Here is a 17,386-nt window from a genome sequence, read left to right as displayed (position 1 = left end):
TGACTGCAATACTGTAGAGTCTTTTGGCCTAAACCGTTTCAGACAGTTCGCAATCGATTTTGAAATGTCCGTAAGTCTACCCGGCTGTATGTTGCTCTCTAACATCTCAGAGGGAGTATTTATGTGCAAGTGACATCGTAAAATGTCTTTCAAAATCAACTTAATTGATCAACATTATTAATATAACACAAATGGAGCATCCGTATCCAATCGCACGCACAACTTAATACATTTACCCAACATTTTGAAGCTTTCCTAATCTTGTATGAGGACAATGTAATCTGAGTTAACCCAAAAATTGAATTATACAACTTTTTTTCAAAATCAATTTTAGAAAATGGCGCCCAACTGATAATATACAAATGTTGACAATTTTTTTTTGAAGCAGATGGAGTATCCGATTTTATCCAAGGTCGTCTTAAATAGATTTTATTTTTTATATATTTTTTTCAAGGCAAGATAGTTGTGATTTGCATTTGAAGTTATAAATGAATTGAAAATTTCTTTGTCGGAATATATGTGTCATCATACAAAGTTTTGTATTCCGCATATAAAAGTCGAATTTAAACAATTCCAATAAAATATTACGTCACTCTACCTATCATCAGCCAATTTTCAGTTCACTCCCATTAATTGAGTTTCGATAAAATTCCGATTAACTAATTGATCGACATTTTGTTAGTTTTAATCACATTCAAGCATCTAGAATTGATTAGCAAAGAATTAGTAGTTCATTTCGAAGTCTGTGTCATGATCTCACTCACCCGGCTGCAGAATGGAAGATGGGATGTTTATGGTATGCTAAAACTACTACTACTTAAACTAAGGAGGCTGGAAATTTGTACACAAGTTCCAATGTTGCCACCTATCATCAATGTAAAGGGTGGAAACACATACGAGGATTCAAGCCTGGCCTGTTATGTTGGCTTTGTATGAAATGTCAAATTATTATACATTATTCTTTTACAATAAAAATACAACTTAACAAGCCAAGGCTGAAGTCCTCTTATGTGTTTTCCCCTTAAGATTTCCTGGAAGCGTTGAAATGGAATTTCTTTAGAAATATTCCCATGTTTGTATAAAATCTCAGACCACAATTGCCTGCAATTTCTTGGATTACATTGATTGAAGGGACATCTCTCCCACTTCTCGTTTGAAAAATGCATTCATGCACTAATTCAAGAACGACCATTAAAAATTTCAAATGAAAATTTCAACAAGTCTTACGAATGGCGGGCATGATATTTCTAAAACTATTAAATCAATCCGTTCCAAACATAAACACGTAATTGTGAACCTATATAGCTATCGTATGAACTAGGATAAATGTAATCGGCCAAGATCTTTATTATTTTCCAAACTGGTTTTTGGCAGAAAATATACGATTTAAAAAAAACAGTTTTCCTAGGTCCGCCACTTTTTTAATTTCCATCGAAGTTAATAATCCTAGTTCATACCAGTAATCTTTCTAATTACGGTGGAATTTTGAGATTCGGGTGTTCCAATGATCGGCATATCGTATTCGAGGGAATTGTCCTTAATGAAAAAAACAACAATAATAACATTTTGTAAATTTATTATCTCCTTCATTAAATCTTCAAAATTACAAGCCTTAAACATAATTTATGCCCATTTGCCAACCGCTTAAAAATTGTCAAAATTTGAAATTGAGAATGGGTGGGGTCCCCTTTAGTCTTTAAAATAATATAACATAAGTTTCAAGACTCCTTATTTTTGAATTTGTTGAAAAATTAGAATTATATATCTCTAGAAATTGCCATTTTTGGAGAGTTGGTCATAGTGGCGCCCGACGTAACTTTTACTGGTCATATGCATCTTTAGTCACATTTTCCAAACGAAAAGGTTTATTATTTTGCATATCGGGGTTTTAGAGACTGGAATATATCTGCGCTGAAAATTTTCATTATAGGTCCACCGCCATTTTTTTTTTTTTTGTATTTTAAAACTTGTTAAATACTTCTCCCCAGAAAAGTGTAAATACAGATCAATGGAAATATATGTATATAGGGATCAGACTCAATTTTTGTTAGTTAAAACTCCCATCCTAGTTTTCCAATTTGGTATTTAAATTTCTAAGAGTATAAACAAACTATTAGTAGACAATTTACAATGACATTGTCTCGTATAAACCCAGTAGAAAGTGTCTTGCAGACAACATTAACGTGCAAGACAATGGCAATTCCTTGAAGACACTTTGCAGACAACAATGTGAGATCCTTGACGAAATTTTCACACAAGTGTCGCAGTATTCATGCAAGACAACTTGGGCGACAAGGTAAGCGAAGTTGTCGTTGACGACAACAACGGCGACAAAACTCCCTACTTTTCGTTGACGACTATCATCGACTATGTCGTTTACACAATCGTTGACGACTGAATACCCATTGTCATCAATCATACCCCATTAAAAATTCAAATAAAAATATACATGTACATTTTCAATTTATATTTTTATAGCATGTAATTTATTATCTAACAAGAATTATGCATTGCGTTTACGTTTATAATAATATAAATATAAACACATTGCATGATAAGTTGTCGAGATGATTTTCTCCATTTTAACATCATCTGTAAAGAAACAACAACATTAAAACACTTTAAAATATGAAACATCTTTCAGATATTACTTACAATATTTCACCAATTGTCATTTATTTGCCCCATCCTAAGAGTAAAAGAAAGCATTTAAGAAATGTTACAAATAATTATATATTCTTATATAGTTAAATTTAACCTAAATTTCTTATATATTTTTTCAGAAACATTTTTCTCTTCGTTTCTGTCAATATTTCATAGTACACTCGATTCAGACTATTTTTGTTTTGTTTTCATATTTCGAGAAGAACGACATTTTCGACGACATATCATGTGTTTAGTCATGAATGACAATTCCATAAATTTCGTCAACGTTTCGTCAATGAAATTGTCACGCAAGAGAGTATTTTCTACTGGGAAGGTCTCGATTTTTAAAGAAATTTTAAATGTATGAGTATGGAATTTGTGAATTTTATTGGACTTTGAAAAAGTGAAACCATTTTGATAACTTTTTGTTATAAGAACACACCATGTCAAAATGTGAATTGAATTGAATGTGAATATCGGTAAGGTATATTTCCCTTCGTAAACTGAACGTGACAAATTTCAGTCATGTTGGTCATAAATCGGTAATAGGACCTTAAGACAACTTTCCGTTGTGTCAAAATATGGGATTACATTCGTCTTCTAGTGGTTGATGGACGACGTAGAATTTGATGTTGACCTTATAGGGAACTCGATGAAGCTTCCATCTAAAGGCAGAAAGAATAAAAAAGGTAGACGGTCAACATGCAGGACAAACATATGCATCTCATGACTCTATTACGATCCATAAAATAATAATCTTTGTCTCCGAATAATAAAATCCTGCGTAACAATTATGTAGCCATCTCATGCCATAGCTTCAATGACGTACTTTACCCCAAAAAAAAAGTTTGACATTGTCACATTTATTTTCCATTACACGGTAACAACTAGCACAACAATTCAGAGTTATGCTACCCTCTACTCTGTAACAAAACAAAAACAAATGACAAATTTCAAATGGGGGAACTGGAGAAAACAACACAAACAAGCAACGAAACAATGATAAAAACGGAACGTGATTAAACGAAATAAAACGAAACGAAACGTTGAAATCCTTTCAAAGTCATTTATGTGTCGTGTGGTGTGGTGTCAAAGACAAAAAAAAGTATTTCTGTGCTATGAACCCTCCCCCGCAGTCAAGAACCAAAAAAACGAAACGAACAACAACAATAAATTTCCAATAACAGTATTTTGCCTGGGGAAGTGAGTCAAGTGTGTGTTTGGTGTTAAGAGTGAAAATATGAAAGAGATGGCAATAGTGTACGGTTGTGACAAAAGCTTTGCCGCTACAAGTGGATGTGAATGAATAAACCTTAGCATACTTTTAGGCATTTAGTAATTGTGTATGAAAGTTGTGAATAAGAGATAAAAGAAGAATAATAAAATACGAAGTTGCTTTTATTGCCAAAATTTTGAGGCTGATATTTTCATCTTATGCTTCTTCTTCTTATTGTGTTACCATTTAGATAAAGCTTTTTTCGGCAACGGTAACTTTATTTTCCTATGAATAGAGGAAACATTGAAAAAAATTACCGATAATAAAAATTAACCATATTTACAACAGTTTTTCGCAACGGAACTGACTGAAAGAAAACGCTAACAAACAAAGAAAGAAAAAAAATAAAAAAATAAAGAAAATCATCTCAAAATGGGTGACGAATATTCCAACAATCCCGATATAAGCGCTATGACAACAAGTAAGTATAACAAATTATGTTTATAAAACAATTAATTAAAAAAAATGCTAATAATGATTTTTCCTATTTATTTTATAATTTAATTTAAAAAAAGGATCCTAAATGTACCGAAATATTGAAAGTGTATACCGTTTTTTCATTTGCTTACTGTTGTTGATTGCATTTTTTTTCCTTTTTTGCCGTATTCTACGTGATACGAGAATTGAGTGTGAAGAGGGATGAGGTTTTTATTTTTACTTGGTTTTTTGCTGTTATTTGGGTTGGGGGTTGTTTTGATTTCTATTCCGTCGTATGGGGTTTTTTGCTTTGTCGTCGTACCTTTTGACACCAATTCTCCTACATCATAAAAAGACTTCTACCATGGTTTTAATATTTTTTCTTAAACAAATATTTATTTTTTATATGTTTAATTTATTATTACATACTAATACACAATTCACATAAAAAATACTTATACAAATTCACAATTTTCCATGAGTCATCTGAAATACAAATATGTATATTTATATGTATGTGCTCCTATTTTTATACCTACCGTCTATTTTTAGCAACAATTTCTGCGAACAACATAAAACCCCAAACTCCTTCCCAGTAAAGACTCCCTTGACAGATTTATTGTTATTCGTATAAGGAATATTCTATGATGTACATATAAGAAATTTATGTGATAGAACACATATAAATTATAATTTTAGCAGGTTTAAATTCATGTAGGTATTGGCAATTGAGATTGATTTCTGCAGTAAATATGAGGTTTGTTCAAAAAGTGTATTCGATTTTCGATTACACTTATGTAAATTTTTAAAATTTATGTGAATTAAATTATGTTAATATTTCTTTAATTCATACTAGGGCTAATATAAATATTTCAGGCCTAGGCTACACTGTTCTGTTACCGTCAGACAGTAGGGTTTGACGTACCACTATGTGTTGTGTTGTTCGGAGTGATTCGAAAAATAAACACAAGAAACCGTATTATTGTGAATCGTGAAAATGCGACCAGCGCCGTTCTGACCGGCTAAAGCGTGAAATTCATTCACCGCACTGCCCCGACTTGGTATCCATTTACATTTTTATACTCACAGCCTTATGGCTGACGCAAAAATGCAGCTTATCGGAATATGTACCTATGTATCTAAAACCAATTTCAATTTAGAGACGTCCGTCTGTTCCTTAACTTCCGAAGGGAGTTGAACATCTTAATATTACTTCTTATCTTAAACCAAGAAAGAAAATGGGGAATATCTGTCCATTTCTTTTGGACCAATATTTGAACTATTTGTGATGGATATCACAAAAACCATTATGGGAGGTACAACGTAAGGTCAAAAATAAAATTTTATATCATGCGAACAAAATATCCGATTTACCCAAACTTTGCACAACCTATCAATTTGCTCATTCGCTTATTTGCTGTAAGACCGCCATAAATAAAAAATGGTTTTGCAGAAAACACTTTTTATGTTTCCAATTGAGTCCCACCTTGCAACAGAGGTGCTTCCACAACTTCTCAATCAAAGGGTGTAAGAGATATTCATCTGAATTTTTTACAAAACATGAAGCCACAAAGAGTCAACATTTTGAATTGTTAGGATACATATGTAGAATATACTCAAGTGGTGAGGGGTATCTTATTCGTTCTATTCCGAATTTACTACTTTCCTTACTGGTTTTAATATGGGTCCATGTTTCGAACGCGTCCCCATGAAAACGTTCTTCTTTTTGATAGTGGTTCACATTACCCGACTAAAAATTTTTCATATAAAAAACATGTTTGGCTTCAAATATAAATGGAGATTAAAACTTTACCTAAGCGAATTTCTTCTTTTACATTTTGGATTCACATTGAGCACGTGAATGGCATATTTCTTCTTCTGTATTTTGTAATACACATGCCCCTTGTTGCACAGTGTATTAAGATCGATTTTATTTTGTTTGTTGCCTTATTTGTTAAAAATATAGTGACCTTTTAAATTTATTGTATGGTGTGAATTATGAATTGGTCTCCATAGGGACACCACTATTCGTTCTCGCCAGAGTGTAATTCAGAATAAACAAGTGAAAAAGCGTTAAGTTCGGCCGGGCCGAACTTTGAATACCCTCCACCATAGATAAACTGGCAGGTACTAGAAATGAAAATATAGGTATCATACCAAAAAGTGGACCTATACCGACATTTCTAAAAAGGGATTATGTAAACAAAAATAAAAAATTCAGAGGCTTAAGCCTAGTTTAGGGCCCCCTCACGGATCGTTTTGAAATTTTTACCACATGTAGTTCTTGGGGCCCTGATTACAGCAGTATACTTTTTTTTCTTGCGGAAATCGCAATTTCCGGGATATGGGCCTCCAAAGTTCCGTTGGGACCCTTATATTATCTCATAATTTTTTAAAATTCACTAAGGCAATATGGGTATCATTTCAAAGCATTTGAAGCCCTGATTACAAAAATTTTATATTCATATCAAATATGTCCATACTTTCTGAGATATGGGTCTCAAATTTTCGGTAAATACCTTCCATGTGTATGTAATATTGGTCCAGGCAGTATGGGTATCATTTTAAAGGTTAAATATATGTATTAAAGAGTAAAGGCATTGTGATACAATGTTAATTAAGAGAAAGTTCTGTCGCGTAGCCAGAGTATCCATCTGTCCATAAGAGAAAATCTTAAATCCCCGGCCGAAGGCCGCCTACCCGCCAACACTATTCTAATTAAAAGGAGGTTCTGTCGCGTAGCCGGTGTTGCCATCTGCCCATGGGAGAAAGTCTTAAATACCCGGCCGAAGGCCGGCTACCCACACACACTATTCTAATTAAAAGGAGATTCTGTCGTGTAGCCGTAGTTACATTTTTGCAACTTGTGTTTCAGCCGCTTTTAATTGATACCCATATTGTTTTTCAGAAGGTTCTCGCGGAATTTAGAGACCCATATCTCAGAAAGTATGGACTTATTATATTTTAGTAATCAGGGCTTCAAATGCTTTCAAATGACACCCATATTGCCTTAGTGGATTTTAAAAATTTATTAGAAAATACAAGGGTCCCAACGGAACTTTGGAGGCCCATATCTCCGGAAATACCGATTTCCGCAAGAAAAAAATATACTGTTATAATCAGTGCCCCAAGGACTACATGTGGTAAAAATTTCAAAACTATCCGTGAGGGGGCCCTAAACTAGACTTGTCCCAATGTGGCTAATCGAAATATTGGTTCTAGACCCCATGTTTCTATGGATAAAATCCATTTCAAAAAATTTACATTTCATCCAAACTTTGTCCATCTTATTATTTCTTCCAATCTTAGTTCAAACTCGAAAATGGGGAATATCGGTCCACTTATTCTGGAACCTCCATAGAGGGGCTAGGTCTAAATGCGGGTTATAGTTCATTATCGAACCTTACGTTCTACTTGTTTATCTCGATATCCTCCGCAGGTGAAATTATTACATCAGAGACTTAGAACCAAACTCAATACGTGGAACAAATCAGATAACCATTTTAATATAAAAAAGGGGGTTATATGGGGACTACCCCGAAATTGGGGCGAATATTAATATTTTTTTGGTAGGGAGATTTGGTACCATATACGACAACAAAATACCAATTTACAGCAAATTCGGTTGAAAAACGCGCTTAAGAATCCCAAAATACTGAAAATTGGGGGTACCTTTATATTGGGGCTATCCGAAAAAATGGATCTATATTCATAATTTTTTGTGGATAGATTTGGGACCTATTAAGAACTCAAAATACTAAATTACAGCTAATTCGGCAGAAAAATACGATCAAAATCCCCAAAATATTGAAAATTAGGAGATACCGTTATATGGGGGCTACCAGAAAAAGTGGACCTATATTTATAATTTTTTGTGCATACATTTAGTACCCAATAAGAACCCAATGTGGCAAATTTCAGCGAATTCGGTTGAAAAACGCGCTTAAGAACCCCAAAATACCGAAAATTGAGGTGTACCGTTATATGGGGGGTACCAGAAAAATTGACCTATATTTATAATCTTTAGTGGGGAGATTTGCTTTCCAATAAGAACTCAAAGTACCAAATTTCAGCGAATTCGGTTGAAAAACACGCTCAAGAACCCCAAAATACCGAAAATTTGGGGGTACCTTTATATGGGGGCTATCCGAAAAAATGGACCTATATTCATAATTTTTTGTGGATAGATTTGGAACCTATTAAGAACTCAAAATACTAAATTACAGCTAATTCGGCAGAAAAATACGATCAAAATCCCCAAAATATTGAAAATTAGGAGGTACCGTTATATGGGGGCTAGCAGAAAAAGTGGACCTATATTTATAATTTTTTGTGAAGACATTTAGTACCCAATAAGAACCCAATGTGGCAAATTTCAGCGAATTCGGTTGAAAAACGCGCTCAAGAACCCCAAAATACCGAAAATTGAGGTGTACCGTTATATGGGGGGTACCAAAAAAATTGACCTAAATTTATAATTTCTAGTGGTGAATTTTTCTACCCAATAAGAACTTAAAGTACCAAATTTCAGCGAATTCGGTTGAAAAACGCGCTCAAGAACCCCAAAATACCGAAATTTGGGGGGTACCCTTATATGGGAGCTATGCCTAAACGTGGACCGATATAGCCCATCTTCGAACTTGATCTGCCTGCAGACAAAAGACTATATGCAACATTTTGGCATTCTCTCTCAATTCGTTTAGACGCTAGAGTGATTACAACAGACAGACGGACATGATTAGATCGTCATAGAATTTTTCGCTGATCAAGAATGTATATACTTTATACGGTCGGAAATGATTATTTCGATGCGTTATAAAGGGAAAAACAAAACTAATATACCCTCCATACTATGGTGGAGGGTATAAAAACGTATAAAATAGTTGTAGTAACATTAAGTAAAATTTATTATTCCAGGTATGTAACCTTTTTCATGCTTCAAAATTCTTGTAGAATTCTTATGAAAATAACATTAAATCAGAAATTGTCGTCAATATTTCCTATCCAAATATTTCACTTAAATGTCAACATTAGTTAGCGCATATTTTTGTAATAAAATCCCAATAGGAAACACTCACGCAATTTTTAGCAGCATAGTTAATATAAACAGTCTCTAGTTACAGTTGATGACTATTTCAAACGTATAATTATGCGGAGCCATGGTAGTGATAGGAGAATGAATTGATATTTAATGGTGAATAAATTATATTTAATAACTAAATTACATTGTCGAAGAAGTAGACCGCTTTTATACCCTCCGATATGGGGTGTACACTTGAAATGCCTAACATCGGCCAGATGGTTTTTGTTCTCTACGAAAATAATAAAGACACATAGTTTGAAGAATTCGGTTAATGCATCAAGAACCCGGAATCCACAGTTATATCAGTTGGAAAATTCTCCTAATATATACCAAAATACCTAAAATCGGACAAGTCTGTGGGGTCTATGTCAGAATATGTACCAATAATGACATTATTCGTAAAATTACAACAACTTTAATTGAAAAATGTCCAGTTTTTGGATCTAGGAAACCATTTTTAAAGTGACCTTTAAAACGCACGCATTTTCGTTATTCATTGGGGGCACAAAACCCTATTTATACCCTACACAACTGTGTTGTGTAGCCCCAAAGTTTTTGTGCAGCCCCAAAAGTTTGTAACGTCGCGAAATATTGGTCCTAGACGCATCTTAAAGTATACCGATCGTCATATGTCGACTAGCTGAGTCGATCTAGACATGTGTGTCCGTCCGTCTGTCCATTACAATTTGTAAACACGATACAGGCCACAGTTATGGACCAATCTTCACGAAATTTAGGGGATGAAATGGACCAAATACTAAATTTTTGTCCGTTTTTCTGGCCGCTCCAGAGACCGCAGTTATGGTCCGAATATCGTGAAATTTTACATGGAGAAGGGGATCGGGCCTAAGAATAAGCATCGGTCAATATTTAGCAGGTCAAATGGACCCTGACTTTTGTGTGAAAAAATACAAAATTTTTATTCTGGGGCGTATATACTTGCTCCTGAAGGACATATACACGAGATGTTGATAGTTTGTCCAAGATGAGTTGTTGACCATCAAATTGGTACCAATTATATGGCTTAATTACTTAATTACGTATAACTCCGATGCGGGTGTTATACGTAATTAAGTAAAGGTGACTATGTGCATATTATTACTATTACACCATTAGAGGACGGAAATGTAGCGCTGATCGCTTTGAAATTGTACATGAAGTTCCGATTATGGTCAAGGACGACGCTTTTTTATTTTATTGCGTAAAAATTCACTTCAAGAAAAAACATGTTGGAAAAAATGCAAGACTTAGAAATAGAAGTTGTTGATCTATAAACGGTAAAAAGGGTGCAAATATCACGAAATATTGCCCAGGCTCAGAATACAGAACCGCCGAAAGTGTGATTTTCGTGGTAGTTGTGTAGGGTATCATATGGTCGGCCCCGTCCGACTATACTGCTCCGCTCACTGGTTTTACTTCTTATAATTAACATTTGAAAATTCTCTATCAAATTGTTCTGTCATTAATATTCATCATATTTTCTCCCCTACTTCATTTTCAGTACTTCCTGCTATCCTGGGCCTTGTGTCAGCCGGTGCCCTTTGGGCAGTGGCCTGTATATGCGCCCGACAAATGCGTGCCCGTAATCGCAAACAAAATCAACACGATGCCACTTTTCCCTTTCAACCGACACGACGTCCGACAGCTGTTCGTTCGCCTAGTGGCCAGCCACCACATTATCTAAAGAAATCACCATCACCAACGGGTACCAAACAATTGGGAATCTTACAGGCAATGCCCGATCAGAATGCCTCATCGCCGATATCACCACAAACTGTCAAATATATGGAAGAGGATGAAATTAAACCCAAAGCAGCAAAATATAATGCCGGCAGCGAGAAACATTCACCCGTCGAAGCCAAAAGTCCAACTGGTAATGGTGCTAGCAGCAATGGTGGTGCTGCCAGCGGCAGATCTAGTCAAATGGGTGCAATGCAAGAGTCAATGATCAGTAATGCCAGCAATGATCTCCATTTGGAACAATATGGCAAGTTGGGTTCGATCTTTTTCAAATTACGTTATTTGGCAGAACGAAATGCCCTAATGGTGTCGATTATACGTTGCCGTGGTCTACCCTCCAAGAGCAGTGGTGGCAATTCAAACAACCCTTCGACAAGTAACAATGGTGGCGACATTCCGTCCGGTATGAATGGACGCACCCAGGCAGCAACCGATCCCTATGTCAAGTTACAACTGTTGCCCGATAAACAGCACAAGGTTAAGACCCGTGTTGTCCGCAATACCCGTAACCCCGTCTACGATGAAGATTTCACTTTCTATGGTTTGAACATTAACGATTTACAGAATATGTCATTGCATTTCGTGATTTTGAGTTTCGATCGCTATTCGCGTGATGATGTCATTGGTGAGGTTGTCTGTCCATTGTCGAGCATTGAAATCGGTGACATTTCCAAGGAGGCTTTATCGATTAGCAAGGAAATTCAACCACGTAGCTTGAAGATAAGGGCACAGGGTCGTGGCGAACTTTTGATTTCACTCTGTTGGCAACCGGCTGCTGGACGTTTGACTGTCGTTCTATTGAAGGCCCGTAATTTACCACGTATGGATGTGACCGGACTGGCTGATCCTTATGTGAAAATCTATTTGTTATACAATGGCCAGCGTATTGCCAAGAAGAAGACACACGTCAAGAAACGTACACTGAGTCCTGTTTTCAATGAGAGTTTTGCTTTTGATATCCCAGCAGCTGAGGTGAGGAATTTGGAGGGTGTAGAGTGAGGAGGAAATGCAAATGAATAACTTTTTACTTTCCGTCTTTCAGGGAACTGGAGCGACTTTGGAGGGAGTGTCACTTGAATTGATGCTGTTAGACTGGGATCGTGTAACCAAAAATGAGGTAAGTTAGAATTCTGGGTGTCATATTACTCGAAGAAGTTTTCAGGATCAGGAAACAACGGGACAACGTCATAGAATGCCTGGACATGAGGTTTTACATGAGGAAGTTTTTTTTTCTGAGAAGGCCTGTGTATTGTGTATTTACAGGAAACAGAGATGGGTTTAGGCCGGTAGAAGGTCTGAAAATGCTCTTTTCACTCTAACGATGTTATGGAGACAAATATTAATTTTCAAAAATACAGATATTTTAACCTTAGAAGATATAGGCATGACGAATGTTTTCTGTCTCAACAGAATTTTTTCCAAAATCCAGGCCAGATTAAAATTTGGAAAATGGCCTTTTTAAAAATATTTTTCTTGAAAATCTACGCCCAGTCTTCGCTGATCTTCGAAAAAATATGTTTTGAAAAAATCATTTCCTTATTTCTTGAAGACCTGTTGAAGGTCTTCAGTTCCACATCGTAGGCGGAATATCGTCCTTTAGAAGACCGTAAATTGATCTTATGAAGATCAGATAAAGCTTTTCTGTCCATCGGAGATCTGAAAAAGATATTCCGCCCTAAAAAACCTTAAATTTTGTTTTTAAAACCTCCACATAAAGTTTCCAACCCTTCGAAGGCTTATCGAAAATTTTCTGTAATAGAAAGTGGTTCTATTCTTTGAATTGAAAAATCCAATTAAAATTTTCTATTTTCTTTCTAGGTTATTGGACGACTTGAATTGGGTGGACCCAACTCAAATGGCACAGCCTTAAATCACTGGAATGAAGTGTGCAATTCACCACGAAGACAAATTGCCGAATGGCATAAATTAAATGAGTAAATTTCAACGGATCAACAGATAGGTCAGCTTAAATGGCACTAGAAAAAGCCACAATCTTTACAGAATTTCAAAGAAAAAAAAAAACCAACAACAACAAAAACTGAGACACACACAAATTAATAGAGGAAAATAACAAAACCAAAACATGCTAGAAAAAAATATATACTTATATATAAGTAAAATATTATATACATAAATTTAAGTAAATTGCATACCGAACACGAAAACACACACTCCCACATACCGATCATAGTCAAACAAACAAAGGAAAGAGGAAAATAATTTTAAAAATGATATGAATTTTCGAAAAACAAGCAAAAACGCAAAGAAAGAATAATTTAGGAAAGCTAAACAAATAAGAATATTAACACCAGAGAGACACAAAGAGGCAAAAAGAAAAAAACCAAAACAACAAAACAGGACATTTGCTTATATCCTGTATAATATTAATTGTATGTAAAAAATTAATTTAAATAATAAAAAATAAAATATTGAAAAGCTATAAGAAAAACACAGTTAAGGAGAAATTAAAACAACAAGGATATATATATGAAAACAAAAAATAAAATAAAATCAGCAAAATATATATCATGATATTATGACAAAAAAAAAGAAATTATATACTTATATATTTATGAAGATGAACACACAACCACATACAAAACACACACAAAATGCTATATATGGTATATATATTATAAAGATGCAATTTTAAGTTACTTCGATATTTTATCATAAGTTCGAAATATTAAAACAAGAATGGCTTAAATACAATTTAATTTTAAAAAAAATTTGAAATTTTCGATAGTGTTATCTGTCATTGAAAGATCTAGGATGAGAGGATAGAAAAAAAGGTCTTGAGCCTATGTTCCGCTTTAAAAACCTTCTTTGAAAATCTATTAGATATGCTTATGCTATCCATATAGACCAATTGGTCTTTATCAATGTGGTCTTTAATATGTGGATTTTTATTGAAAAACTAATCTCCACTAACCCTTCATTTAAAGAAAAACCTAGCCTTAATCGGAGTGAACGTAAATTTTTCCATGCTCTATTGATTGTTCCATGCTCTATATAGGTGCATGTGTTAATATAGCCTCCAGATTAAGGTCCCATATAATTTGGGCTGTTTTAAATGTCTTATCCGCATTTCCAGTCGAAGTGACTCTTGTACATTAATTTAGATTCTAGTGGATCACCTCGTAAACAAAATTTCCATATAGGTATATGTATTTTGGCACAATCTCCATTTATTTCCGCAAGGCAGAAAACTTTTAATATAAGTTGGTTTATTGTTAAATGCCCGAAGTCGCATATTACATCATTTGATAGAAGATATAAAAAGATCGACTCAACAGCTGTTGGCGTCCTTGTCCACACTTTCTCAAATGGATTTAATATAAATTGATATTTCTAGTGCTCAGGGAATAGATTAACCTCTAGCAGATTGTTCCATGTTGTCAGTATGAGTCCATGCTTGGATAGTCACCAAATAAAGGTCCCGCAACAATTTGTCTTTTTTGACATCTGAAGTGGCTTTGCAAATCCCTCGGAAAGTACTGTAATGGTTGGCTAGTTCCTATCTGATAGTTTAGTGTTCGTCCTCGAATGAATTGGCAAAACAGATACCAAGGCGGTGGTTAAGAGAACAAACGATATCTATCAGTAGATCTATTATAGAAATTCCCCTCCTACATTCTTCTGATGCCTGTGAGCATTTCTCCATATGTCAACCACCACATAAAGGACACTGTGTATAGGCCGGGCAAATATATACAAATGACCCGTTCCCTGATTTAATACACAAATTTGAATCCTGTCTTATTCACACAGGTTCTGAAATTGTATCTAAAATAAGAAATGCAGCTACTTCCACTGGCTGCCGTCGCAGATCTTCCAGCAGGGCAATTAAATGCGGGCCTTTGCCACATGTGTGCGGGCCTATGCCATATGCAGGGCAGACATCCTGCGCGTTGCCATCAATCCATACTCAATACGAATTTAGACGACAACACCATCATGTACGCAATAGGTCCAAACTACTCTGATTTGTGTAGGCAGCTGAATCTCTTAAGCTGCGACGGTTTGGCGGTGAGCTGCGAGGACGGCAATCGGCTTTCCACAGGGAATGCTATTCAGACCTGCTCAATAGGCATTTTGATCGAAAGGTATATGCATGATCTCTCTAGATCATGCATATACTTCCTGACACGCCTGAGTGGGGGGAGTTTTATACACCATATGATATGTCCTTGTTCCTATTTTTCAAATTACCGCAGATGAACATGTTATCGAATGTGAACCCGAGAATTTTGAATTAATTGTCCCTCGGCCTTAACATTTAAAGGTATTTTCATTTCTGTTTTTTATGTGGCGAACAATGTGAACATTTCGTGGTGGATATTTTCATATTTTTCACGTGGAAAGAGTCTGCTAAATAGGCGAGATAGGTGTTCAACCTTTCGCATACAAGGAACAGAGAAACTTCTACAGCTTCTCAATCAGAGCGTGTACGATATACCTTTCGGAAAATCACGATTTTTGATTTATGTCGGTGTTACAACAATTAAGCGATATGTCATCATCGACCCGACGAAATGGTCGTACAACCGTTTGCATACGTAACGATCTCAAATCTTTATGTCGGGGTGTCAATACCGGAAAGGCGGAGGCTAAACAGCTCCGGTGACATCACCACCACCCTAGGGAACTCTCTGCTTCACTCTATGGGGCTTATTCTTCTTATTCCGAAACTTCACGTACGACTGACGTTCACACATATAATTGATTATCCAATGTTTCAAACTTGGTCGGTGGGAAGTAGTTCCGATGACTTCAAACAGTGTGGCATTAATGACGATACTAAGAGAGCGACTAACACTTTTATATGGCACGGCCGATCCTGATTTAGTCTTCGACCTATATGCGTGAAGATACTGGTAACAAAAGTGAGATCATATTTGCTGGTATCCTTGCTTGGCTTCAGTAGCGGGAACACCCTGCCCATTGTCTAGGCTTCAGGAACGATGCGTGTGACTATAGATAAATTGAGGATTTCAAATACTCGACTCATGGCTCATCCAGGTTTTAGCAGCATTATCATCGATATTCGATGACTTAGCGCTACGGACGAAACTTGCTACATCACCCATTGTAAACAGTGGTGGTACTTTCTCGACAAAGGGCAAGAGAGTAAAGGTGGCCAACTAAAAAATAAAATTTTAATAACAAATATTTTACAAATGATGTATTTGGAATTTTAGACTCTTATCTTAAAACACTCCAACGGTCAAATCGTATGAAAATAAAGTATTTTTACCAGTATCTTTACGATAATTTGAAGCGATATTGCTCCAAAATTCCATATACTGGATTATTCCGAAAGTTTATATTTGATTATTGACGTGTTGCTATTAAGTAAGCTTTAGTGTATATCCTTCCGTGTACCTCTAATGGCCACTGTATCGCATGAATTTTCCAGTTTTTACTTTGTTTCGATATCTGCTATTGTCTAGACTTTCACATTTTTTAAACTTTTTACATCCTGATGAAAATATATTCTACCCAAGGACTTTGAAATGAAGAAATCATTACTTATACATAGTTAGAATTAAAATGTATTTATTCCATTTGTAACAAATCGAATATGTAGTGTTTGAATGAAAAAAGGCTTTTCAAATAATAAAAAAATTACCAAACAAGCGTTTCATCAATTATTTTCTACACTTAAAGAAAATTCTTCGTATGAAGGGCACACACAAATGATGATATTTTTTAATTTTTGTAGAATGTGTTTTTGTTTTTATTTCACTTAGTTTAAGTTTTAATGTTAATTTAATTAGGCAAAAATAATGACGATGATGATGAACACAAAGAAGTATTACAAAAATACAAAACAAATTTTCGGTTAGGTGTTTTAACATTAAGTATGTATTCTTTTGAAAAAAATGTAAAAGACAAAAACATAAGAAAATAAAAAAAACAGTATATTTGTATTGTATAAAATGATTATATAAGAATAATAAAAAAAAACAATTAAGGCTTCTAAAATTATTTTTTGCCCTATCCTCTTCACAATGTATTGTGGTTTAAAATAAAATAAAATTTGGAAATTATTTTAAATGAACATTTTCAAATAACACTCTCTAATTTTTTCGATGAGACTTAAAAAAATTAAGAATCATTAGAACATATTTTTTATATATAAAATATTTAATATACAGTCGAGTTCATAACAAAGGTGAAATCAAGCATAACACTTGAAATGAATTCGGTCCTAACGTTTA

At 34.8% G+C, this 17,386-nt stretch overlaps 1 protein-coding gene across 1 annotated transcript; it reads left to right on the top strand.

Moving 5' to 3' along the window:
- Positions 1-4,294: 4,294 nt before the first annotated feature.
- On the top strand, positions 4,295-13,115 carry LOC133335342 (synaptotagmin-4-like). The gene is made up of 4 exons (XM_061543626.1): positions 4,295-4,343; positions 10,924-12,134; positions 12,205-12,279; positions 12,981-13,115. The coding sequence occupies exons 1-4, from the start codon at positions 4,295-4,297 to the stop codon at positions 13,098-13,100; spliced, it is 1,455 nt and encodes a 484-aa protein (XP_061399610.1). The 3' UTR covers positions 13,101-13,115.
- Positions 13,116-17,386: the final 4,271 nt, after the last annotated feature.

Source organism: Musca vetustissima, unplaced genomic scaffold (assembly GCF_032173495.1).
Source record: "Musca vetustissima isolate MV318-11 ecotype Yass unplaced genomic scaffold, APGP_CSIRO_Mvet_v1 utg72812, whole genome shotgun sequence".
Taxonomy (NCBI): Eukaryota; Metazoa; Arthropoda; class Insecta; order Diptera; family Muscidae; genus Musca; species Musca vetustissima.
This window is presented reverse-complemented; position numbering and strand designations above follow the sequence as displayed.

What these genes read in the sequence shown, in the direction of transcription:
- LOC133335342 (XM_061543626.1), top strand. Translation starts at nt 4,295, where the DNA reads ATGGGTGACGAATATTCCAACAATCCCGATATAAGCGCTATGACAACA. An exon ending in TATAAGCGCTATGACAACAA is followed by an intron (nt 4,344 to 10,923) that starts GTAAGTATAACA and finishes CTTCATTTTCAG; the next exon opens with TACTTCCTGCTATCCTGGGC. An exon ending in ATCGTGTAACCAAAAATGAG is followed by an intron (nt 12,280 to 12,980) that starts GTAAGTTAGAAT and finishes TTTTCTTTCTAG; the next exon opens with GTTATTGGACGACTTGAATT.